Here is a 26920-nt window from a genome sequence, read left to right as displayed (position 1 = left end):
AACTGATCTCACAAACTCGCCCACCTCCCCTTTGGAGTTGTTACTAGTTTGTTGTATGCTTTTTTGATTTAACTAAGGGGCACGCTCACACGACGGGCGGGAAGTCGTCCACGCATGCTCGGTGTGCATGATTCACACGCCAGAATACTCTGGGCAAAACCTTTTATTTTTGCTTCAAAAATTTGCTCCGTTTCCTGGGTTGACGTGGGACGTCGACCCACATGTGAGAACAATCAGCCTGCTGTCCTCGGAGAATACCTTCTACAGGTAAGTATCTTCACTGTACTGGTGTAATACGAGCCAAGTAAGAGATATCTGAGCAAAGAAGCAGCAGCATTCTGAGCAATTTGTATTGTCTGCAAGTAGCAGAATTTAGGTCATGAAATTAAATTAAAATGCAAAGCAACCCCTAAGAAGAAAACAGAAATGAACATAAACAATGGGCAAGTTTGATCTTAAAAAAAAAAAAAAAAGTAATAAAGCAGACCAAAAGAGATTTAGAAAATAAGCTTTTTTGTGGTGGCAAGAAATATTACTAAAAGCTTTTTCAAGTACACCTGATTCAAAGAACCTATGAGAGAGTCAGTTGGACTGCAACATAGAGGCATGGTAGGAAGTGAAAACAGGAATCTCTGTCAATAAAACTGTTGACAGTGTAAATATGGAGTTAATTGCAAAGGGATGAAATTGCTGGTGATTTGTTCTCATGGAAATCCTTTCCATTTCTTCTAATTTGGCAGAATGGAATCCGGCTTTTTGTTAATTATTGAAGACTAAGTGCCCCTTTTACCAAGCTGCGGCAAAAGGGGGTCGATACTGGTGTTGGCGTGTGTTTTACACGTGTGCCTAGGCCCCCTGTTACTGCAACTGGTAAAAGGGAAGTCTCGCCTTCCTGCAGGATATGGCTGTGAGGCAAATAAAGCACTTGCTGCACGACTATTCCGGGGGGGGGGGGGCATTATCCCCACCCATTGAGGTGGCAGTAGGGGCTTCCACGGTAACCAGGCTACGCACGGCCCTGCCCAATTACTTCCGGGTACACTCTGGCACTACAAATAAATTTTTGTAGCGCCGGTAATGATGGCACACTAGGGGTGGGAAGTACTGCCGAGCTGCTGCTGTAGCCCAGCAGTACTGCCTGTATAGCGAGTGCTAAGCCCGCGTTGGGCTTACCGCCACATAGTAAAAGGAGCCCTAAATGATTCTAGTAATATAAATTTCCTTGGTGAAGTTGAACTGTTGGCATAATTTGACCCTGTGAAGAATGGATGAAGTGTTTGAGTGAAAAATTGTTTCTAATCATAGGTGGTCGGGATGCAAGAACGGGTTGAGACAAATTAAAATCTTTAGGGTGTCAGCAGTAATTGGACAGTGGGGACACTTTTGAACACAGCAGGGAAGGACCCCTTCACTGTATTGCTCTGGTGCAGTTGCACCAGCTGCCTCGCACCCCCAGTACCTCTGGTATTGATGGTAAAATGCACACTGAATACAATCCATGGAATTAGATTCCAAAAAATCTAAACAGTGCACCAAGATAATAGAACATATTAAAATGACTGATTTTTGCAGTATTCTGGAAATACATTCAAGTATGCTAACACTTGGTTCACAGTCAGCTTAGCCCCGGAGTCCAGCATCTTCCTATGGACCATGTGAACAATGATGTTCAGCAGTATTGTAACAGAAATCATGTGGGTACTGGCAACTGTTTTTGGTGGGTTTCCAAATGATCCCCAGCTTCAGATCTGCTGACCTTTAGTTTATTGTTGAGTTACCAAACATGTCTGGAATATGTTTTAGCTGTCTGTAGTGGTTAGAGCAGCAGTTTGAGAACCAAGGAGGCCAAGGTTCAAATCCAACTGCTATTTAGCCAAGTCACTTAACTCTTCAGGGACAGGAAAATACCTACTCTACTGGAATTTAACTAACATTGAGCTACTAATGAAAAAAGTACCACCTAGAGCTAAATCCAAATCCAAAATCCACTACTACGGATATTACGAATTAATACAAAATCCTACAAAAGTCACTCAGAACCTATAATGCAGTTCTAATATGCCATCATCAACAAAGGCCTATCTTGGAAAAAGCAAGCACTGTAAAGTTTACAGTGGGCATTTCAACATCAATACAACTGCTGGAGTACTAGACAAGTCAGGTTAGTGCAGATTGATCTTACACAGACATTCAATGCTAATAGAATACCAGTTCTTTTTACCAAGTCTAGAGTAAGTAACCACAAACTAAAAATAGAAATATGCAGATGAAAACTAAACTGAACCCTTCAGGACACCAGACTGTGTATACAATGCAAAACCAGAGAAACAGTGATGCATATTCCCCTGTACTATGTAAAATATAAAGATGACAAATGTAGATTTCAAAAAAATGATATATTCTACTCAATAAATTAAAAATTAATAGTAACAAATAAAATAAATTAATAGAAAATAAGGTTGTACCTATGTATTGCACTAATTTAATACATTTTTTTTATTAGCTCTCAGGCCAAAACCTCCTTTCCTAGATGAGGATGCTATCTTCACCTAGCCCCTCCCATTTCCTTTGTATTCCCAGTCATTTTTGAACTTTTTCTCGCTGTCTGTGCTATCAAGCATTTCCTCTTGCTTCCTCTGCCATCTACCATATTCCATCTTCTCTCTCTCCCCCTCCTAGCATCTTCTCTCTCTCTCCCTCCCTGCCTCCAGCATCTTCTCTCTCTCTCCCTCCCTGCCTCCAGCATCTTCTCTCTCTCTCTCTCTCTCTGTCTCTGCCTCCAGCATCTTCTCTGTCTTTCCCTGCCTCCAGCATCTTCTCTCTCTCTCTCTCTCTCTGCCTCCAGCATCTTCTCTCTCTTTCCCTGCCTCCAGCATCTTCTGTCTCTCTCTCTCCCCCTGCCTTCAGCATCTTATCTCTCTTGGTCCCTGCCTCCAGCATCTCATCTCTCTCGCCCCCTGCCTCCAACATCTTATCTCTCTTGCCTCCAGCATCTCATCTCTCTCGCCCCCTGCCTCCAACATCTTATCTCCCCCTGCCTCCAGCATCTTTTCTCCTTCTTTCTTTCTCCCCAATGCCTCCAGCATCCTCTCTCTATCTATCTCTCTCCCTCCCTCCCCCTGTCATCCAGCATCCTATCTCTCTCCCTCCCTCCCCCTGTCATCCAGCATCCTATCTCTATCTCCCATGCCATCCAGTATCATCTCTCTCCTATCATGTAACATCATCTCTGTCTCCCCCTCCATGACATGCAACATTTCTGTGTATCTCTCACCCCCCCCCCCTCACACACACACACACTCTCCCCTGCCATCCAGCATATCTCCTCCTACCTGTCTCTGTCTGATGAGAACATAAGAGTAGCCATACTGGGTCAGACCAATGATCCATCTAGCCCAGTATCCTGTTTTCCAAACAGTGGCAAAGTCAGGTCACAAGTACCTGGCAGAAACCCAAATCGTGGCAACACTCCATACTACAAATCCCAGGGCAAGCAGTTGCCTCCCATGTCTGTCTCAATAGCAGACTATGGACTTTTCTTCCAGGAACTTGTCCAAACCTTTTTTTAAGCCCAAATATGCTACTTCTGTTGCTACCTCCTTCGGCAAAGAGTACCAGAGCTTAACTATTCATTGAGTGAAAAAGTATGTCCTCTTATTTGTTTTAAAAGTATTTCCATGTAACTTCCCCGTGTCCCCTAGTCTTTGTACTTTTGGAACGAGTAAAAAATCGATTTACTTCTACTCTACTCCTACTTGTTCTACTGCTTCTCTTCCTCCCTCCCATGCCATCCAGCATATCTCCTCTTTGTCTCTCTCTTTCTCTCTCCCCTGCCATCCAGCATATATCCTCTCTATCCTCACTCCCATCTAGCAGCATATATCCTCTCTATCCCTCCTCCCATCTAGCATATCCTCCATTCTGTTTTTCTGTCTCCCCTGTGCTATCCAGCATCCTCTCTCCCTCTCTCCACCCCTGCCATCCAGCAATCTCCTTTCTGTCTCTCTCTCCATTCACAATCAGTATGGCCATACCTCTCTCTCTTCCTCTCTCCCCATCCAGCATTATCCTGTCTCTCTCTTTTTCTTTCTTCACATCTCAAAAAAAAAAAAAAGCAGAATTAGAAAAGGTACCACATTGCCTGCAGTCTCACACAGGCTCTTTGGCAGTGTAAGTAATGCAGTACCATGTGGTTTGTGTCTGCTCTGCGTGGTAAATTCAAGGCTGATTTATGACACATCCCCTACATTCACCACACAGGCTTTGTCCTTATGTGCGCTAGTTTTTGCAGCTAATGCACAGCAAGGGCAACTGCAAACCTTATCACACTTCAGTCAAAAAAGCCCCAGTATATGCTTTGTTTTTTCATGAATTCTTAAGGAAAAGACTTAGAGAGCTTGTATAATTGCCAGTGTATTGGCACATTGATATGTGAAATATAATACAAGAACTATCTATTAAGCAGAAAATGAAATATTAAAAGCCATTTATGTTTTCTGACAACCAGTAAATGTATTGCTGGTTTTTCTGTGGATCTAAACATTCCTAAATGGCTCCATACCATCTATTCTTGGAACTGGGTTCGATTCCCACTACAGCTCCTTGTGATTGGGCAAGTCACTTAACCCTCCATTGTCCCAGGTACAAACTAAGTACCTGTATATACTGTGTAAACTGCTTTGAATGTAGTTGCAAGACACTCTCTTGGCTCTAACCCTCGACTTCTCTTCACCACATTGAACTCTCCTCAAGGTGCCCCCTCCCCCAACCCCCCCTTCATTATCTCCTCAGACCCTTGCTGATTTTTTTTACGACAAGGTTCAAAAGATAAACCTTGCATTCTCTACCTCGCCACCTCTCCCTCCACTAGTCCGTTCCCCTCTCTCTCCTCCCCCTCATTCCCTTTCCTCCTTTCCTGAAGTTACTATTGAGGAAACTACACTTCTCCTTTCTTCCTCAAAATGTACCACCTGTTCCTCTTATCCCATTCCCACCCACCTTCTTAATGCCATCTCTCCTGCTCTTATTCCTTTTATCTGTCACATTCTCAACCACTCAATTTCCACTGCGACTGTCCCTGCTGCCTTTAAACATGCTGTGGTCACACCTCTCCTTAAGAAGCCTTCACTCGACCCTACTTGTCCCTCTAATTACCGACCCATCTCCCTCCTTCCCTTTCTCTCCAAATTACTTGAGCGTGCTGTTCACCGCCGCTGCCTTGATTTTCTCTCCTCACATGCTATTCTTGACCCACTACAATCTGGTTTTCGCCCTCTTCACTCAACCGAAACTGCGCTTACTAAAGTCTCCAATGACCTATTACTGGCTAAATCCAGAGGTCTCTATTCCATCCTCATTCTTCTTGATCTTTCCGCTGCTTTTGACACTGTCGATCACAGCATACTCCTCGATATCCTGTCCTCACTTGGATTCCAGGGCTCTGTCCTTTCCTGGTTCTCTTCCTACCTCTCCCTCCGCACCTTTAGTGTTCACTCTGGTGGATCCTCTTCTACTTCTATCCCTCTGCCTGTCGGCATACCTCAGGGTTCTGTTCTTGGTCCCCTCCTCTTTTCTATCTACACTTCTTCCCTTGGTTCATTAATCTCATCCCATGGCTTTTCCTACCATCTCTATGCTGATGACTCCCAAATCTACCTTTCTACCCCTGATATTTCACCTTGCATCCAAACCAAAGTTTTAGCGTGCTTGTCTGACATTGCTATCTGGATGTCTCAGCGCCACCTGAAATTAAACATGACCAAAACTGAGCTTCTCATTTTTCCCCCCAAACCCACCTCCCCACTCCCTCCGTTTTCTATTTCTGTTGATGGCTCTCTCATTCTCCCTGTCTCCTCAGCTCGAAACCTTGGGGTAATCTTTGACTCTTCTCTCTCCTTCTCTGCTCATATCCAGCAGATCGCCAAGACCTGTCGTTTCTTTCTTTACAACATCCGTAAAATCCACCCCTTTCTTTCCGAGCACTCTACCAAAACCCTCATCCACACCCTTGTCACCTCTCATTTAGACTACTGGAATCTGCTTCTTGCTGGCCTCCCACTTAGTCACCTCTCCCCTCTCCAGTCGGTTCAAAACTCTGCTGCCCGACTCATCTTCCGCCAGGGTCTCTTTACTCATACTACCCCTCTCCTCAAGTCGATTCACTGGCTCCCTATCCGTTTTCGTATCCTGTTCAAACTTCTTCTACTAACCTGTAAATGTACTCACTCTGCTGCTCCCCAGTATCTCTCCACACTCGTCCTTCCCTACACCCCTTCCCGTGCACTCCGCTCCATGGATAAATCCTTCTTATCTGTTCCCTTCTCCACTACTGCCAACTCCAGACTTCACGCCTTCTGTCTCGCTGCACCCTACGCCTGGAATAAACTTCCTGAGCCCCTACGTCTTGCCCCATCCTTGGCCACCTTTAAATCTAGACTGAAAGCCCACCTCTTTAACATTGCTTTTGACTCGTAACCACTTGTAACCACTCGCCTCCACCTACCTTCCTCTTTATTTTTTGTCTATTAGATTGTAAGCTCTTTGAGCAGGGACTGTCTTTCTTCTATGCTTGTGCAGCGCTGCGTACGCCTTGTAGCGCTATAGAAATGCTAAATAGTAGTAGTAGTAGTAACCACAGAAAGGCAGTACATCTAGTTCCATTCCCATTCCCACCACTATGTATTATGTGCACCTGCAGATAATTGTTTATAATCCATTGTACTCGTGATTTTTTGTTGTGCTACACCTTATTTCCCAAGTCTCATATATTTCCCTCTTGTCAATTTGTGATTGTTTTAGGTTTTCAGTTTCATTTCTGGATTGTAAAGTGCTTTGATATTTTTGATGATTTGGCGATATGACAAATATACCAAATAAAATAATAATATAATTTGCAGAGCTACCAAGTTTCCTAATTACAGGAGGAGAATTTTAGGTCAGTCCTGGATTTCTAATGACCCTACCTTAATGCATTATGGGACCTGTAGTTCTGATTTCAGTGGGACTACAAATACCACACAGCTTTGGGATTTAAAGTTATAAAGCAGGGCTGGCTAAAAAGTGTAAGTTCCAATTGTGCAATTTCACCATGAGTGAAGGCACTCTTTTTTTTGTAAACATTCTGATTAATTGCCACCAGATACATGTGTACTCCTACAAGCCTCTTTTGTAAAATATCCAGGAAGTTGTGAACATCTGAACTTGGATGTTCTTTTTCTGACATAAACATCCTATACAAATTAGGGTTTGTAGTGTGTTTGGATTTTTACAAGGCATTTGATAAACTGGCCCCTGAGAGAATCCATAGGAAATTTCAAAATGACAGGATAGGAGGTGTGATAAGTAAGAGGGTGTCCTATACGGTGTAGGCCACTAGAGGGTGCTAGAAGAAGATGGAGGTTGCTAGGACCTGGGAGAGCCCTGGGAGGTCCACAGGTGCAGACGGTTATGGGCTGGGTCCTGTGTAGATAATTAACCACTTTATACCCCACCTGAGTTGGGAAAGGAAGGGAAGTGAGCTAGCAGCAGAAGAAGAGAGAGCCCCTGAAAGATACTGGCTAACCTTATGGACTTGGGGGTGGACTGGGTGTCCAAAGGAGATCAGCAGGCTGAAAGTCCTGGGGTAAGAAGTCCCTAAAGCATTAGTGTTTGACTGTGTGTCCTCAGTACTTATAGGAACTGTGTGTTCAGTGGAGGGACTGTGTGTCCGAAGAAGAAAAGACTGTGTGTCTGGAACTGTGTGTTCAAAGAGGGGACTGTGTGTCCAAAGTACTGAGAGAAGCAGGCTGCAAAGCCTGGGGTTGAGAGTCCCCAAAGTATTGGTAGAGTACTGAGCCCATGTATCTGTGTGGGGAGGCTCAATGTGAAGATCTATGAAAGCATAAAGTGTTAAGCTAGAAGAAGTGTGCCCAGGGGCTGGAATAAAGAGTTGCCTGAGAAAGATGCAGTTGGTGAGACCTGTTTAATGTGCTGAGTGGGAATCAGGTCACCCTGAGCGAGAAGGGGTAGCACACTAATTTGCATATGATCTGCATATTGAGAACCAGGTCACCCTGAGTGAGAAGGGGGATATCACAGAGGTAACAACTGTTTTCCGAGGACAAGTAGGCTTACCATTCTCATAAGTGCTACCCACTTGTGAGAATGTGAAGCCTGCTGTTGTCGGAGAATACCTGCTACAGGTAAGTATCTTCGCTTTCTCTGAAGACAAGCAGGCTTTCCATTCTCACAAGTGGGTAGACGATCTGTCTACCCACTTTTGAGAATGTGAAGCCTGCTGTCCTCAGAGAATACCCGCTACAGGTATCTTCGCTCTGTGGATAACAGATTTGACTTTGAGAGTAGGACTAAATGAAAAAAAAGTTAATAGTGAAGTGCCTCGAGTTTATACTGAGATCAAAGCTGTTTAACATATTTGTAAATGATTGGCCCTCCCCACGAGCGGGACACCGAGCACCTAGCTACCCATAAGATTTTCAGAGGAGACATTAGCTTAAAAAGGCGAAGTGTCTAAGATCAGCCGAGACACCCCGCTGACCTCTCCACAAACGGTCCGCTGAGCACCTCCAAGAGCCTACCACGGGCCCTCCCGACTTGTTGACGCAATGCCGGGCACCTCACTCGGAGCCCATCTGCTCAAATCGGAGTGCTGAACGGCAGACTGAAGGAGAGCGGAGGCGTTGGGCGTGCATTACATACTGTAGTGCCCAGTTGGGAGACAGTAGTCATTGGGACGCATCTGGCTGGTGCTTGCTGCCCTGAACCTCACGCCTGGGGGGTGCCGATCAGCCAAGCAGATGGCGTGGGAGACACCAAGTACATATTGCTCGCCAAGCACTGTCCAACATGGACAGTGCTAGAGTTGCTACAGATGGATTAGTAATACAGAGCAACAGTGTGGATGTAGCAAGCAGCTCATAGATTTACTTGCTACACTCTGAGTGAACGTCAATGACAGCTGCGCGGGGCACTGGAAACAGACTAATCGAGTGACTTCCTTGCTTGCAGGGATCTAGGTGGGCTTACTTCCACTCCAGTCTGTTAAACCTCCCCGAGATTCATCAGTTCATAGGTTTACTTGCTTTGATCTGAGTGAACGCAAATGACAGCTGCAAGGGGCACAGGAAACAGAGTTCAACCAAATGACTTCCTTGCTGTGCTCTGAGTGAACGCCGATGACGGATGCATGGGGCATAGGAAACAGAGATTAACCAAATGGCTTCCTTGCTTACAACGGACTAGATAGGTTCACTTCCACTCCAGTCTATTAAACCTCCTTCAAGATTCGCTAGGAAAGAGGAGAATAGAGAACCACAGCGCTGGGTGATTGCTGCATACTGTAAGCAGCTCCGGCCGGCAAAATAAAGACGAGCACGTTCTGTCACTAAACTTTTACTATCCCGAGAACGCTAGATCCTGCTAGTCACGCCCTACAACATAACGTTACCGTTGCACGATGGAGGCCTCGCAACTTTTGAGGAAGACAAGAATGCTATGCAAATACGAGGGTCCAAGAGAATGATCTTCAATGTTGAATAAAGCAACAGTCTTGTAAAAACTACTGAATTGACACCATTATGAGCACTGCCAAACTGCTACTAGCAGTCTGCTCCTTATCCTTGATCCACCCAACAATGACCACCCCACTCGCAAAAAATCAACAATATACCCATACTATTCAATAACCGAACACTGGCCAGACACACTACTTCACACCAAACCGACACTAACCAAAACAAAGGAAGAGAACCAACAACCGTACAACCTCAACAAAATGAACACAAACCAAGATACGACAACTAACAGAAGTCCACATTACACTGAACGCAGAAGACCCATAGCAAAAACTTCAAATAGGCTATGTCAACGCCAGATCCGTAGTAAACAAAACAACAATAATAACAGACTGGATCACGTCAGCGAAACTTGATTTACTCTTCATCACTGAAACCTGGATTCATGATCAGAAGGACCCTATCATCTTAAACCAGTGATGGCGAACCTTTCAGAGACCGAGTGCCCAAACAGCAGCCCAAAATCTAATTATTTATCGCAAAGTGCCGGTACTCATTATGGGCGGGGTCACCACATATGACCCCACCCCTATGATAGCCACACCCCTTACACCAGCCATGGCGCATATAAACAGACATCATTGAAAATATTACTCTAGTATAGGAGAAAAAAATAACATGATTTTCATTCATTATAAATGATTTCTGTAAGCTGTTACAGCTCCAGTATACCCAGTGCAAAATAAGACAACAGATGTAAATTCTCAAATTGGACATATTCCAAACACTAAAATGAAAATAACATGATTTTTTCTACCTTTGTTGTCTGGTGATTTTGTTTTTCTATCCATATTGGTACTTGTCGCTGATTCTGCTGCTCTCTATCTGTTCTCTTAACTCCATATCCAGGGCTTCCTTTCCATTTATTTCTTTACTTTCCTCCTTTCTTCTTCATTTCTTGCCTCCATCCATGTCCAGCAAACCCTCCTCGCCCCTTCAGCCACAGATATCCAGCCACCCTCCTCTCCCCCCTGCCCGCCCTCCCTCCCACCCAGCTGCAGTCTTCCCTCCCACCCAGCATGCAGCAGCACCCAGCATTAGGCCTCCCTCCCACCCAGCACGCAGCAGCACCCAGCAGCAGGCCTCCCTCCCTCCCACCCAGCACCAGGTCTTCCTCCTACCCAGCACACAGCAGCAGGCCTCCCTCCCTCCCACCCAGCACCAGGTCTCCCTCCCACCCAGCACGCAACAGCAGCACCCAGCATCAGGCCTCCCTCCCACCTCGCACCCAGCGTCAGGTCTCCCTCCCTCCCTCCCTCCCTCCCTCCCTTCAACCAAACAAGCATCAGGCCACCCGCCTATCCTCCCTCCCTCCCTCCCAGCACCAGGGCCCCCCTCGTCTGAAATTTAAAAGGCATACCTCGGGGTTAAGGCGGCGTCGGCAGCGAAAAGCGTGTTCTTCGCTAGGCGGGCATTCCCTTCTGTCTCTCAAGCTCTGGTCCCTCTCTGAAGCTCTGGGCGGGACCAGAGCTTCAGAGACAGAAGGGAAGGCTGAAGGTGCACCGAGCGAAGAACACGCTTTTGCTGCCGATGCCGCCTTAACCCCGAGGTACGCCTTTTAAATTTCGGAGGAGGGGGGCCCTGGTGCTGGGAGGGAGGGAGGGCGGGCGGCCTGATGCTTGTTTGTTTGGTTGGTTGTGGCAGGGAGGGAGGCCGGCCTTGTGCTCGGAGCGAGGGAGAGAGAGTGGGCGGACCAGCGACGGTGCGGGCGGACCAGGCGCGCGTGCCAACAGAGAGGGCTCTGTGTGCCCTCTCTGGCACGCGTGCCATAGGTTCGCCATCACTGTCTTAAACCTATGTCCCCCAGGATATAAAATCACCCACTGGACCAGAAAAGAAAAAAGGGGAGGGGGCATAGCGCTTACATACCGATCTCATCTCACGATTGAAACCACTGCGGAATCTATAACAACCCACCTCGAAATAGCCTCAATCAGAATCCACCATAAAACCCTGGCCGACCACCAGGCGGACTTTATGGACTTTGTTTCAAATACATGCGTATCCAACTCCAATACACTAGTATTAGGAGACATTAATCTTCACCTTGAAGACACAAACTCTACCAACGCACGAGAATGCAAGGATTCATTTATGTGATCTTACATGGCCACACATGCAAACAACCCAAGCGAAGGGTCATACACTCAACCTCATCTCATACAAATTGTCCACTGATCAGAACCTAACCATAACACAAACTAGATGGACAGAAACAACATGGACCGAGCATTACAAACTAAACCTATCCCTAAAATGGCAAAAAAGGGGTTCTCCCCACACACAAGAACACACAACTCACACCACGAGAGGCCAAATAGACCCGGTTACTTTCTGTCAACAAATGTACAACAACGATTGGACAACACAAACGGAATCCATACATTACCTCTCAGAATGGGACAAAAGATGCAGAAACATACTAGAGAAAATAGCACCCTTACAAACAAGAACTTCACGTAGACAGAACTTGACACCGTGGTTCAATGAAGAATTGAAAAAACTAAAAACACAATCTGGGAAACTGAAACGTGCATGGATAAAAATAGAAGACGAACACACTCTCAACGCATGGAAACAACTACAAAGGAAATACAAATATGCAATAAGACAGACCAAAAGGTCATACTACAAAACTAAAATTGGGCCGGACTACAAAAACACGCAAAAACTATACCACCTCGTGAATAAACTACTAGACACAACGCCGGTCACCACAACCAACACTGACATCCCATCTGCAGATAACCTTGCTAAATATTTCAATGAAAAAATCGTAAACCTATGCAAAACTCTACCTCAGAACAACATGGACATAGAAAACTTCATTAAAGGTCCAGACCCAACCACTGGTGAATATCCTTCTGACCGTATATGGTCATATTTCGCTCTCCTCAGCACCGACAGTTACTCAGGCGATTAAAAAATATTCCAACAGCCACTGTCAACTGTACACCTGTCCAAGCTACCTAATACAATCTGCCTCCCACCGCTTCATAACAGACCTCACATCCCACTTAAACTTCATGCTTCAGCAGGGTATCTACCCTAAAGAAAAAGTCAACGTCCTGCTCACCCCAATACCAAAAGACACCAAGAAAAAAACAAACGACATTACTAACTACCGCCCAGTAGCATCTATCCCTTTAGTAGTCAAACTAATGGAAGGACTGGTGACCAAACAACTCAATGACTACATAAACAAATTCAATATACTACATGAGTCACAATCAGGATTTCAACCCCTACACAGCACCGAAACTGTACTACTTACTCTCCTAACCAAATTCAAGCAGGAAATAGCATTAGGCAAGAGTATTCTTCTCCTCCAGTTTGACATGTCAAGTGTATTCGACATGGTTAACCATAACATACTGCTAAGACTCCTAGAATACTTCGGAATCAGTGGTGGCACTCTCAATTGGATCAAGGGTTTTCTAACCACAAGAACATATCAAGTGAAATCAAAAACAAACATATCGTCACCGTGGAAACCAGGCTGCGGAGTACTGCAAGGATCCCCACTATCACCGATCCTTTTCAACCTCATGATGACTCCATTAGCCAAGACCTTATCCACCAAAGGCCTCAACCCATTTATATACGCTGATGACGTTACATTATACATCCCCTACAAACATGATCTGGTAGAAATCACCAACAAAATTAAGCTCAGCCTAAACATCATGAACTCATGGGCAAATGCATTCCAATTAAAACTCAATACAGAAAAAAAACACTGTCTCATCATCTCATCCCAATACAATACATACAAACCTATAAACATTAACACCCCAGGATACACCCTCCCTATCTCAGACAGCCTGAAAAGTCTCGGAGTAACAGTCCACTGTAGCCTATCACTAGAGACCCAAGTGAAGTCCACCATAAAGAAACTGTTTTTCTCAATGTGGAAACTCAAACGCCTGAAACCATTCTTCCCGAGGGAAATATTTCGTAACCTGGTACAGTCAATGGTACTAAGCCACGCAGACTACTGCAATGGAATCTATGCGGGATGCAAGGATCAAATCATAAAGAAACTTCAGACTGCCCAAAACACAGCAGCCAGTCTTATATTTGGAAAAACGCGTTTTGACAGCACCAAACCACTCCGAGAAAAACTGCATTGGTTACCAATCAAAGAACAGATCACTTTCAAAATCAGCACGATTGTTCACAAAATTATTTACAGCGAGGCACCAGGATATATGACAGACCTCATCGACCTACCAACCAGAAACACCACAAAATCTACACAATCATACCTAAACCTCCACTACCCAAGCAGCAAAGGACTCAAATACAAATCCACCTATGCATCCTCTCCTCTCCTCTCCTTCTCTAAGTTCCCCCCAATTACCTACCATATATGTACCTCATTCTACTACAATATCACTTTGTATTCATTCATACCATGTATTTGTTCAGATCGCAATCGGCTAACACCATTAACGGTAAAATGTAAGCCACATTGAGCCTGCGAAAAGGTGGGAAAATGTGGGATACAAATGTAACAAATAATAATAATCTGAAGAAAGAAGAAACGTGTGAGCTGATAATTAGCAGATGACTCAAAATTAATTTAAATCAATAAAACAGTAGAGAATTGTGAGGAATTGTAGAAGAATCTTGTGATATTAGGAGGTTGGGCATCTGAATTAAAAAAAAAAAAAAGAAAATTAGGTAGATGCACACAGATGCATATACAAAAAAATAATCCCAGCTATGGGTACAAAATTCTGGTTCCGGAGTTAAAAAGTCACTACCCAAGAATAAGATTTTGGAATCAGTTTAATATGTTGAAATTTTTCAGCACAGCATTAAGAATTACCTTATATAATTGAATATGAACCAAGATTTTTGGGCCAAAAAAATTTCCCAAAAATGGGGGGTCTTGGTTTATATTTGAGTCCCCAGCCCACCTGATAACAGGCACTACTATCCCTTCCCTTTCTCGAGGTGTTCTGCTGCGGCTGGCTCTGCCCCCAACCACCTCCCCAACTAGAAATGCTCAGTCTCTCCTTGTAAAAAGAACACCACCTCCCGGATCCACTGTAGGCCCCCTCCCCAGGCCTACCTTACAACCCTGGTGTGGTCCATTGGTGAGTTGGGGCAGGAACAATCCTCCTCTGTTCTTGCCTGGCTGCCGAGAGTTCTCACGGCAATCTCCTGAGACTACCGCTGAAACTCATGGCAGCCATTGTAACTATAGAGACTGCAAGGGCAAGAGTGCAGGAGGATTGTTTCTGCCCCAGCTCACCATTGGATCACCAGGAAGGTAAGCTAGGCCCAGGAAGGGGGGCCTACAGTGAGTCTGGTGTGGGGGGTGTTCTTGTTACAAGGAAGGACTGAGCATTTCTAGTTGGGGGGGGGGTTGGCGGCAGAGCCAGTCATGGCAGGACACCACGGTAGAAATGCTAGGTTCCAGTGGGGAGGGAGTGAAGGAAGGAGAGAGGGGATTACCAGTACTTGAATATATATAATTGGTTTATGTTCGAGTTAACATCCCCCCCCCCCCCCCCCCCCCATTTGTAGGTTGAAAAATGTTACCTCTGTTTTTATGCAGCTGGCTTTATATTCAAGTATATAGGGTATTTCGAAAAGGAATTGAGAACAAAACTGGGAATATGGAATGACTTGCCTTTTGAGATAACGGAAGAATATAATTGCGTTTTGCAAGTTGGTGAAGACATTTCTTATTTGTTCTAGTTTATGGGAAAGGTTTGTAGAAGGGATATTTTATGTTAATGAGAAAGTTAATATGGTATTTTTAATTTTCTTGTTTGTTGATTTTTTTTAAATTCTATTGTAATGCAATTTGATGCCAGTATGAAAGGTGAAATTTCAAATATTAATAAATCAAATCAATATAATGCCTCTGTGTAGGTCCATGATGCATTCTCATCTTGAGTGTTGTATTACTCCATCTCAAAGACAATACAACAAAGCTGAAAAAAGGTTTATAGAAAAGCAAGAAAAATGATAAAAGGATGAACACCTTTTTTATGAATACAGGCCAGATAAGTTGGGACTCTTCACGTTGTTGAAAAACGAGAACTGAGAGATGATATGATAGAAGTTAAAAACTGAGTGCGGTGGAACAGTAAATAGAGAGTGGTTTTTAACCTTTCAAACAGCACTAAACCAAGAGAACTCTCCATGAAATTAACAGCATACAAATTGAAAATAAATCATAGAAAGTATTTTTTCACGCAATGCATAAGCTGTAGACTTTGTTGCTGGAGAATGTTGCCAAGTTGTAACATAGTGGCTTGGACAAATTACTGGACAAAATGTCCATGAAAAATTATTAGCTAGGTAGATTTGGGAGAGCTGTCACTCATCCATAGACGTGAGCAATGAGAAGTTAATCTACTTTTTGGGCTCTGTTGGGTACATGTGATTGGGACAGGCTACTGTCGGAGACTAAACATGAATCTTGTCTGGCTCAGCTTGGCTCATGTGAGGACCACAGGAGTGCTTTAATAGCATTAAAAATGCTATACTTTGTTTTTCAAAGTCCCTTTTTAATCCCTTGCTAAAACTTCCACACATGGACCACATAATAATTTTACAAATCAACCAAAAATAGTTCCATAATGAATTGGCATAAATTCAGTTTGATTTTTTTTTTGGAGTATAAAATAGTTCTGGAGGCTTATATACACTTCTTCAGGGCCTTATTTGTTTTCTTACTCAAGAAAAGGAAAAGCCTATTAGAAGAATCACGTTTTAAAGATATTTGTTCTTAAAGTCATACTTTTCTAGTTCCTAACTGATCATAGTTTTCTTACCCATATATGTTTTCTAGTGGACAGAAGCTATGAAGACCTACAATGGCTCCTGAAAATGGCTCAGACCGATGCTTTACCATACATCAGGTTAGCAAATGTTTTATTTTTTTTTTTTTTAAAGTATGTTCAATTTTTGCTATACCACCTTTTGTAAAAGCAACAAAGCAGTTTACAAATGAAATCCAAATAGAGAGAAAGGGATGCCAATAAACAAAAAAAGAAACAAGGAGAAACACCATGATTGCAACTGACAACATCACCATTGTCCTATCAGTTCTGAGAGCCCTTACTCAGAATAATGACACAATGTTGACTTGATATATTGTATATACTGGTCTGCCTTAAATTTCTTATAAGACGATTCCTTTTGGAGAAGGGCAGGCAAAGAATTCCATAGAACTAGCCCGAAGTAAAAAGGTCAACTTTCTGGTGGAATTGAGTCCTCCTCTTTCTATATATTGATTGATTGATTGATTGATTGATTGATTGATTGGGATTTATTAACCGCCATATGAAATAGTTCGAAAAATTTTACATACTACTTATTCTCAGTTGGATCAGGGACTTACCTTTTCACTCATCTGCAGGCACAAAGAACTGTTAAATCTTGATTTAAATAGTTCAGTTAGGTTTTCATAAAACCTAACTTGGTGCGCTAGTGAAGACCTTGATGAGAAACTTTCCAGTCCATATACTACATCTGTAGAATATGAAGGACCACTGGCAAAATTGTTTGACTGAATTAAGATCACTGAGCTGGCAGTTACCAAAAAAGAGCTACTGTACATGACTAAAGTTAAATAAAGTAAGAAATTATAGTAATTGTTCTGTAAAGGTACCAATAAAGTACATATGGTTAAGATGAGACATCCTGGTTGTAATTCTCTTGTTGTCAAATAGAAAAGGAGGCATAACTAGCTGGAAGCCATGTTTGTCTTTGTCCCACTATATCTGAAAAATGTCATGTAGATGGAACAATTGCTTTAACTGTTATTTTATGGAATAATATGAGTGCTGCATGTTGCCGTCTAAATCTAATCTGTATAACAGAGAGAATGCTATTAAGGAAAAAGGAGAGTGTTTCAAAGGGCACCAGTTTGCTCATCTTCTGATTTTAGACAGTTACCAGATGAATTCAGTGTACCATACTTGCTGATAGATTCAAGGTTCAGATTTTTGTTGTGTTTTGTGGTATCTTTATTTATATACTGAAAGCAGACCAACTGCAAAATTGCAATGTATCATTAAACAAGTTTGTGGGTTTTTTCCTTAGCCTCAACAAAGACTGCAAGTTGTAAGCAGTGGCATAACCTTCTGTTCTTGCTAGATCAGCCAAACCATATGTTAAGATTGCTGTTCTTCTGATTTAGAAAAGATATATACAATTCCAGCTGGACTAAAGTTAGAATACTCTAAAACTCAAATTATTTCTCTTTGTGTTTGGCACAGAGAATCTGTGTTCTGATCCCTCACATATCAAGGCAAGTCTGTCCTGAGCGTGCCATGAAAGTGGTGTACTCAGGTCCAAGGTGAGATCATAAGGTTACTGCTTTTACACCATGTCACTGATATAGGGGTCCTTGTGCCTTGTAGATGTGGACATGGTTCAGCTATATGTGGCAGTGTAAGGGTTGGCCTTCTGAAGTTTGAGTCTACCCAGTAAATAAAATCCATCAAAAAATCCATCAGCAGCAATACAGGTCAGAAGGTCACAAAAGAAATACAATTCAGTCCCAGATAACAGAGAAAAGTCTTAAAAGAAAGAAAAGCTGAGCCATTAGGGTGCTTTTTACGGAAAATTGTTCAGGGATTAGTTCCTTTCTATTTGACATTTCTTGTATGTTATACGTTAGGTCGAACATCGTATCACAACCACAAATTTCTTTTGTTTGATTTTCCAAATCCCCAAGGGTATTCTAATGAAGAAATATTTTACAAGTTTATTTGCGTATCAGGCAGTCAAACTTTGGAGTTTTTTAATCTATTAATTTACGTTTTCTTTCATCTTATGATATGTACAAGAAAGGCCTTAAGACTTTATTATTTTCTGCGTATGTGGCTTAAAAGTAGTGGGTTCTAGCTTTCTTAATTTTCTTTTTGTTTTTTTCCTTTGTTCTATATTTGTTATATCCTAGATTTTTTTTATGTTCTAATGTTCTTTTCTGTAATCCGCTGTGAACTATGTAAATAGTATTAGCGGAATATAAGAAAATTAACTATACCTGGATGCTTCAGTTACGTCATTCTTGTTACCCAGGCAGCTTACAGGTAACCTTAATCTGCCCCCTTGAAAGTCTTTTTTTTTGGCTGTTCCATCATCCGTTTTTAGACTTTAGGCCCAGCCCCTGTCCTTTGTGCCCTTCTTCAAGTGAAAGAAAAAAAAAAGTCCTGGCCTCTTTCAAAAATGAGGCGTTAGCATTTAATTTTCTAGAAGTCAGCGGGTTACAGGACCCGAGGCAACATGGCTTTACCAAAGGAAGATCCTGCCAAACGAATCGTATTGACTTCTTTGACTGGGTGACCAAAGAACTAAATAAAGGACGTGCACTAGATGTAATCTACTTGGATTTCAGCAAAGCCTTTGATACGGTCCCCCAGAGAAGACTCGTGAATAAGCTGAAAGGGCTGAACTTAGGACCGAAAGTGTTGAACTGGATAGGAAACTGGTTGACCAACAGATGGCAGAGGGTGGTGGTAAATGGAATCCGCTCGGAGGAAAGGAAGGTGAGCAGTGGAGTTCCTCAGGGGTCAGTGCTGGGGCCTATTCTGTTTAATATATTTGTGAGAGATATAGCTGAAGGGTTGGAAGGAAAGGTTTGCCTTTTTGCTGATGACACGAAGATAGCCAATAGAGTGGGTACACTGAAGGGAGTAGAAACAATTAGAAGGGATCTCCAAAAGTTAGAAGAATGGTTGAGGGTCTGGCAGTAAAATTTTAATCACTTAGGAAGTTTATGCTAAGTTTCTTCCATTTATATTTGTATTTAGTTAAAATTTAATGCCAAGAAGTGCAGAGTGATGCATTTGGGGTGCAGAAACCCAAAAGAGAGATACCAAATAAGAGGGGAGAGATTAGTAAGCTCGACTCAGGAGAGAGACCTTGGGGTGTTGCTGTCAGAGGATATTAAGGTGAAGAAACAATGGGACAAGGCCATGGCCAGAAAGATGCTGAGCTACATAGAGCCAGGGTATAACCAGCAGAAGAAAGGAGGTGTTGATGTTCCTCTACAAGTTGTTTGTGAGGCCCCACTTGGAGTATTGTGTTCAGTTTTGGAGCCCATATCTAGCTAAAGATGTAAAAAGACTGGAAGCGGTGCAAAGAAAAGCTACAAAAATGTGATGGGATTTGTGTTGCAAACCGTTCTTGGAGAGACTTGCCAACCTGAACATGTATACCTTGGAGGAAAGGAGAAACAGGGGAGACATGATATAGATGTTCAAATAATTGAAAGGTATTAATCCACAGACGAACCTATTCCGGAGGATGGAAGGTGGTAGAACTAGAGGACATGAATTGAGGTTGAAGGGGGGCAGACTCAGGAGTAATGTCAGGAAGTATTTTTTTCATGGAAATGGTAGATACGTGGAATGCCCTCCCGCGGGAGCTGGTGATTGGAACAGTAATGGAATTCAAACATGCTTGGATAAACACAAAGGAATCCTGTTTAGAAGGAATGGATCTACGGAATCTTTGCGGAGATTGAGTGGCGAAGCCAGTAATTGGAGAGTAAAACCAGTGCTGGGTGGACTTCTACGGTCTGCGCCCTGATCGTGGCTGAATAGATATAGATGGGCTGGAGTGTATATTTTAAGGGCTTCAATGTTAGCTTCAGAACTTTTAGTACAGGAACAGTTTTGGGCAGACTTTTACGGTCTGTGCCCTCAGAAAGGCAGGGACAAGTCAAACTCGGGTATACATATAAAGTATCACATACCATGTAAAATGAGTTTATCTTGTTGGGTGGACTGGATGGACCGTTCATGTCTTTATCTGCCGTCATTTACTATGTTACTATGTAAGCATCTGGCTTATAAAGTCTAGTTAGGCTTAGGCTTCTTAAAAACCAGTCTTGCCATCCCTTCTGGATTAGGTTACTTGCAATATGGAATGCCACTATTATTGACATCATTTGTGCATATTTAGGGGGCTTTTACTGCACCTTAATTTACCACAGGAGACAAATGGATAACGCTGCTTGCAAGCCACCTCGCCCTTATACAGGCCATTTAGCCCTTATACAGAAAGATAACCCATAGCAGTAGTACCACAAGACTACCGCTACTGGTCGCCAGTGCCGTTTTGAGTAAAGGCATTAGTAAGAACAGGTGCGATCTGGGATTGCTCCTACCCACGTTACCAGACAGCAGTGATATAAAGTAACATAGTAAATGATGGCAGGTAAAGACCCGCACGGTCTATCCAGTCTGCCCAACAAGTTGACCAGAGCCATGCCCACCGCTGCCACCCATGTTTAACACTAATTGTCAAGTCTCCACCATGCCAACCATGAGGGAGTCTTGGTTATAACCATATGCTTATAGTATTTAACTTACCAGTCAAGATGTCTTCCCCACCCCCCTGAGCTACACAGCACTCTCACTTTCAGCACATGACAGTAAAGTGATCTACATCATCTGTCTTTCGCCATTTTTTTACGGGACACAGATTGTAGAAAACTGTCTGGCATCGGCCTTAGTTCCCCCATGATGAATATGGCGACTTTGAATAAGGTAAGCCCAAGGAAAGAAGGTTCTGCAGTTGGGGAAGGGGCAATTTCCAGGGGAGTTGGTCACTAGGAGAGGCCCTTTAGGTTGGGGTGGCTGGTTGGAGCACCATGGGGGGGGGGGGGGGGGAGCTTCACTTTGAGGGTAGCCCAAGAGGGGCTTTCAGTCAGTGGGTCAGCGCTTGGCCCACCATTCTTGCCTAAGGGTGCTAGCCATTTTAAGATGTGACCCGGAACATCAGGCAGTGGCTTGGTAGCCTGATGGTAAAATAACCCTAGATTTTATTGGCTACAATTCAAACTGCGTTAAAGTATTTACATAGTAATGAGTTGTTTTATATGTATTTTAATATTTTTCATCTCATTACTATGTAACAGGATGGGGTGGGTGACCCAAATGTAGCTGCATCAGGGCACAAAAACCAGCATTAGAACCTTTTAACACACGTTAAGTGGCAAATAATGCAGATTAGTGCTGTAACACAGCTTTGTAACTATGCTCCGTAATAATCTTTGTGGCTTCCTGTACAAAGAATCTGTAATGTATGTTACATATATGGAAGAGCATAAATCACAGGTACTGAATACTATATGTTGCAATTTTGGCATAGCTCAACTGCTATTCAGGCATTATGCCTGTAATAGTAAATGTTTTAAGTCAAGATATTTTATTTTGTAAACATGACTGTGTGTGTGTCAGTGATGATTTATATTTGGTAGGCCAGCCTTTATTCTTACAGATGGCTTGGCACCATCTTGGCATTGAATGGACCTGCTTTAGAAGATGGTCCTGGGTGACCACTCGATTCCAGGCTGCAATGAGTGCCTCTACTTTTGAGGCTACTTGGAGAATTCCAGTGCTATTTTATGCCACAAGTTCTTGGATTACTTCCAGTCAGCAATGCTTTTGCTCAGTGGTGGTGTGTTTTTGATTCACTTTTTATTTCCACCTTGGACCTCTTTTTGTATGTGTGTTAAAGATAAACCCCTGGATGCCATATATATGGCACCCAAAATTGCACGCCCAAGTTGCATGTGCAACTTATTGATACTTAATGGAACTAACAACCAATTATTGCAGTTAATTGGCTCCAATTAGGATTTGCATGTGCATCTTGCTAGGTGCTATTCTATAATGATCCATGCATAAATTTTTTAGTGCGCATCTCAAAAGGGGGCATAGCCATGGGAGGGGCATGAGCAGGTCAGAAGCGTTCACTAAATATGCATGCAGTATTACTGAATACCAGGGAATCCTCTTACCCAAAGTTTTTGGCACAAAAATTGGCTCTAAGTGTTATACTATAAAAAGTGCGCAACTTGGAGCGCCTAGAATGGCGCTTGGTGTGGATTTTCTTTGGCGCCCAAATTTGGGCACCATTTACTGAATCTAGCTCAAAATGCATAGCAGTAAATGAAGAGTCAAATGAAATAGGCATCTCAGAAACCTCAGAGGAGGAGGAGGACAACCAGTCAGATTCCGTGATACCAAGGTACAAATTGTAATGAAATAAAAATTGCTGGAGGAGTGACACTATATGTTAAGAATGGCGTAGTGTCAAACAAGATAAAATTTCTGCAGAAAGCATAATGCAGTGTAGAATCTTTATAGATAGAATTTCCATCTATAGGGCAAAATATTTCCATCTGCCTGGACGAGATAAAAAAACAGTAAAATGTTAACAGAAATTAGGGAGGATAACAAATTTCTTAGCACAGTAATATTGGGAGATTTCAATTTCTCCACTGTTGATTGAGTAACTGCCTAACCAAAACTAAGGTTTATAGATTCCATAAATGATTGGTTCGTGGAGCAGTTGGTCCTAGAACTGACCAGAGGGAGGATAAGAAGCAAGGGAGGCAAGGATGCATCAACCAATGAAGATTACAGTCAAGTCAGGAGACACATGACAAGCCAAGGAGAAATCAGCAAATACTGATATGACAAGGATGATAAAATTTATTGGTTAAGACCCAAACTCAACACAGCAACATTTTGACATCTGCCAGCATCATGGATTTCACATGATATTAATTGCAAACCATCATGCTACCACACAGATCTATTAGAATCAAAGATACATGCTTGTCAACACCAATCAGTTGATGATTGAATCAGCAAAATTACAGTCTTGATCTGACATGGTCATGTTTTAGTGATACCCTGATGCAGACGGACCCTGAATTGTGTTTACAGATATGTACCTTTGATTCTAATAAGCCTATGTTATAATAGAATGGTGCAATAACCCCTTGTCACATTTGAAGTAAGTGAGCCTTAGGCCGCAGTTGAGTATGCATTGCTCACCGGGCCCAGAAGCTAGGCAGACCCCAACTAGTGGAAGACAAGTCTTGCCCCAGCAGAGACGAGACAAGATGGGTGTCCCTTAGAAGAACCTTGGGGGCTGACCTCACAGAGTCAGAGGCAAGAGATGGCTCTGACAAAAGGTCCCTTGGGTGCTGGCCCAACTGTGTTGAGGCCAGGGAATAGCCCTTAAGAGGGTCCTAGGGTGTTGACCTGACGAAGTCAGGGCCAGGGAGAGGCAGAAGCCAAAAGACCCAGATGCCAGGAACTACAACAGACGCCAACAGACACAAACAGGAGCAAGGTGGAGGGCACGGACGGGGGCACGGATGGGATCTAGACAGGAACAAGGAACAGGATAAGGTGGAAGACAAGCTGGAGCAGGCAGGAACAAGACGGACAACAGGAACACAGCAGTAGACTGACGGCAACAGGAACTAGGCTGGAACGACAGGAGCTAGGCTGGAACAACGGGAAGAAGACAAAGCAACAGGAAGTAAACTGGAATGATTGGAATAAGACTGGAGGCAACAGGCAAGACGAGGCACCACACCCACACACACACATGCTGGGAGACCTGTGTTGCAAAGGCAATACAGGCAGGTCACAGGATCCCTATAAGGCCCCCAGCCAGTGATGTCATTGGCGGGGGTGTCCTGAAGAACTCCCGCTGCAGGTCCTATAAAAGAAGAGTCAGGACATATGCCTAAACGAAGGACCAGCATCAGCCTGTGGAACACTGTGTAGCACCAACAGCCTGTGAGTCAGGTTGCAGCAGGGCATGTCCGCGGTCATTACACCCCTGATTCATGAAGATGCCAAAACGTGGCAACATCAGGTTTGGTCTTCAATAAGTCCTTTTCATACTGGTCTTTGCTTATTTCTGCTTGACTTCCCTTGTTTCTCCTCACATGGTTGGAACTGATAAGAGGGGAATCCACTTTAAATCTAGTTTTCTTACTAGTACACAGGATCTGCTATAAGGAATAAAGGTGATGGGGCCACCAGGCTATATTTCTCACAATGCGATAAGACCAATTCTCCAAGGGCAAGCAGGCCAATAATTCTCACATGGAGGTAACGTGGTCTGTGTTGCCTGGTCTGGTGATTCAAAAAGCTTTATTAAACTTTAAGAGCATGTGCCACTCTCCCATCACTCATGCGCAAGTGCCTTCCCACCCACCGCGAGAGCATGGGACCCGCAGTTCTCTTTTTTTTTCTGCGGTGAGGAGAGGATGTCATTTTTTACCTGTTCTCGCAGCTCGCTTTGGAAATACTAGGAGAGCATACTTTTTTCTGCCTTCCCGGTACTTTTACCCTGTTCTTTTTTGGAGTTCCTTTTTTGTACATTCCCTTATGGTTTCAGTTATATTTGCCCTCTTTTAAGTTTTCCTTATTTTTACCACGCTCAGTAGGGCACACTTAGGCCTCAGCTCTGGTCAGGCTTTCCTATCTTTTTTCTGATGCCTCACCCCTTTTTTTCCAGCACCATTGAATCCTTTGATTTGGCCACAGCTGTTTTTCTTTCCATGTCATCGAAGGTTCCCAGTAGCTTCAAGTGCTGTAGCTGGTGCAATAGGACCATCTCTGGCAAAGAACCTTAATCTTGGTGTCTTCATTATTTGGGGCCTGAACATACCCCTTCTAAGTGTTCTTTTGTCTTCATATGAAGAAAAGAACTCAGTTGGCCATAGAGGCTCAATGAGAAAAACCTTTTGGTGCAGGTCCAAAGCCTTGAAGTCAGTATTGTCACCGTTGTGCCCCTGTTTCATGCTCTCATTCATCTCGCCACCTGGTGGTCAGACCTGGTGGCTGCGATGGACTGTCTGTCCACTGTTTCCTCCACAAACATAACAGGTAGGGAGGGGGATGGGCCTGGGTCCGCCTGCCTGAAGTGCACTGCACCCATAAAAACTGCTCCAGGGACCTGCATACTGCTGTAATGGAGCTGAGTATGACATCTGAGGCTGGCAAAAAATATTTTGAAATCTATTTTTTGAGGTTGGGAGGGAGTTAGTGACCATTGGGGGAGTTAGGGGAGGTCATCCCTGATTCTGTCCGGTGGTCATCTAGTCATTTCAGCTACCTTTTTGTGCCTTAGTCGTAAGAAAAATAGGACCAGGTAAAGTCGTCCAAGTGCTCATCAGGGGCGCCCTTTTTTTTCCATTATGGGTCGAGGACGTACGTGTGTTAGGCACGCCCAAGTCCCGCCTGTGCTACGCCTCCGATACGCCCCCTTGAACTTTGGCCATCCCTGCAACGGAAAGCAGTTGGGAACGTCCAAAATCGGCTTTCAATTATACAGATTTGGACGACCCTGGGAGAAGAATGCCCATCTTCCGATTTTGTAAAAAGATGGACGTCCTCTTTCAAAAATTAGCCTTAGTGGTTCAACTAAATGTATAGCTTGACAAGGAGTGCCTAAACTTTTGCTCACAACTGTATGTTTTTCAGTAGTGTTCCTCCAATCAGTCCTGGAGTACTCCTCAGTCCAGGGGTTCTTAACCAGCAGTGCCTGCACCACTGTGGGGTGTGAAGGGCATTAAATCTGAGGCAATTTATTGAAATTTTCTAGATAGAGTGAAGGCAATCATTAGGACAGTTTTCAAAGGAAATTGAACAGAAGCAGACTGAATGCATGTGATAATAAGCATGTTTGAATTGCAATTTCAAGCATTTGTGGAGGGTAAACTGCAACAACATTCTCTCACTGATGGTGACAAAACTTGAAATTTTTTAATTCATTTGCACACTTAGCTTCTCCAGTTTGCACAATCATGTCTTTATGACAAAGACTGTGACTTAATGACGGAAATTGTTGCAATGCTTTTGAGCAAAATGTTTCCTAGTAAGTATCGTTTCTAAAGTCATTTTATTCAACAACATTATATACAATTTATGTAGCGCTGTAGCTTTTAAGTTTGACCTCTTTGATAATATAACTGTATACTATTGTAATTTTAGCAACACTGTTAGCAGCTAGCAGTTAGCAACATATATAGCTGTCAGTCACTAGTGGACATGTGGTTTATGAAGGGGGTGTGAGGGTTTCACAGGGAAAGGTGTGCAGAAACCAAAGTTAAGAACCTCTGCCTAATCCAATGTCTACAAAGAATATATTTTATTTATTTATTTGTTACATTTGTATCCCACATTTTCCCACCTATTTGCAGGCTCAGTGTGGCTTACATAGTACCGTAAAGGCGTTCGCCAATTCCGGTATGAACAAATACAGTAATGTTGTGGTAGAATAAGGTTCGTGTGTACAGACACAGGGAATCATAGAGGGGAATAGAAGTTATATGTCCATTACGAGCTTTGGTTTCGTTGTGTCCAAACTCAAAGTCCACCTCTTTACCACTGCTTTTGACTCCTAACTCACTTGCCCTGTCCTTTTATCCTCACCTCTTTATTCCCTTACCCTTAATTGTTCTGTCTGTTTACCTGCCTTATCTAGATTGTAAGCTCTTTGAGTAGAGACTGTCTTTTTGTGTATGGTGTACAGCGCTGCGTATGCCTTGT

At 43.3% G+C, this 26920-nt stretch overlaps 1 protein-coding gene across 1 annotated transcript in view; it reads left to right on the top strand.

Moving 5' to 3' along the window:
* The window catches only part of TAF2 (TATA-box binding protein associated factor 2), a 377955-nt gene that overhangs the window by 287540 nt on the left and 63495 nt on the right, over window positions 1–26920 (top strand). Inside the window, exon 21 of the mRNA XM_030218511.1 lies at window positions 16387–16456. Coding sequence (XP_030074371.1) covers window positions 16387–16456 — 70 coding nt within the window. The remainder of the gene's footprint in view (window positions 1–16386; window positions 16457–26920) is intronic.

Source organism: Microcaecilia unicolor, chromosome 1 (genome assembly GCF_901765095.1).
Source record: "Microcaecilia unicolor chromosome 1, aMicUni1.1, whole genome shotgun sequence".
In the NCBI taxonomy this organism is placed as follows: Eukaryota; Metazoa; Chordata; class Amphibia; order Gymnophiona; family Siphonopidae; genus Microcaecilia; species Microcaecilia unicolor.
The sequence above is the reverse complement of the archived record's forward strand: the minus strand, read 5'-3'. Positions and strand labels throughout refer to the sequence as shown.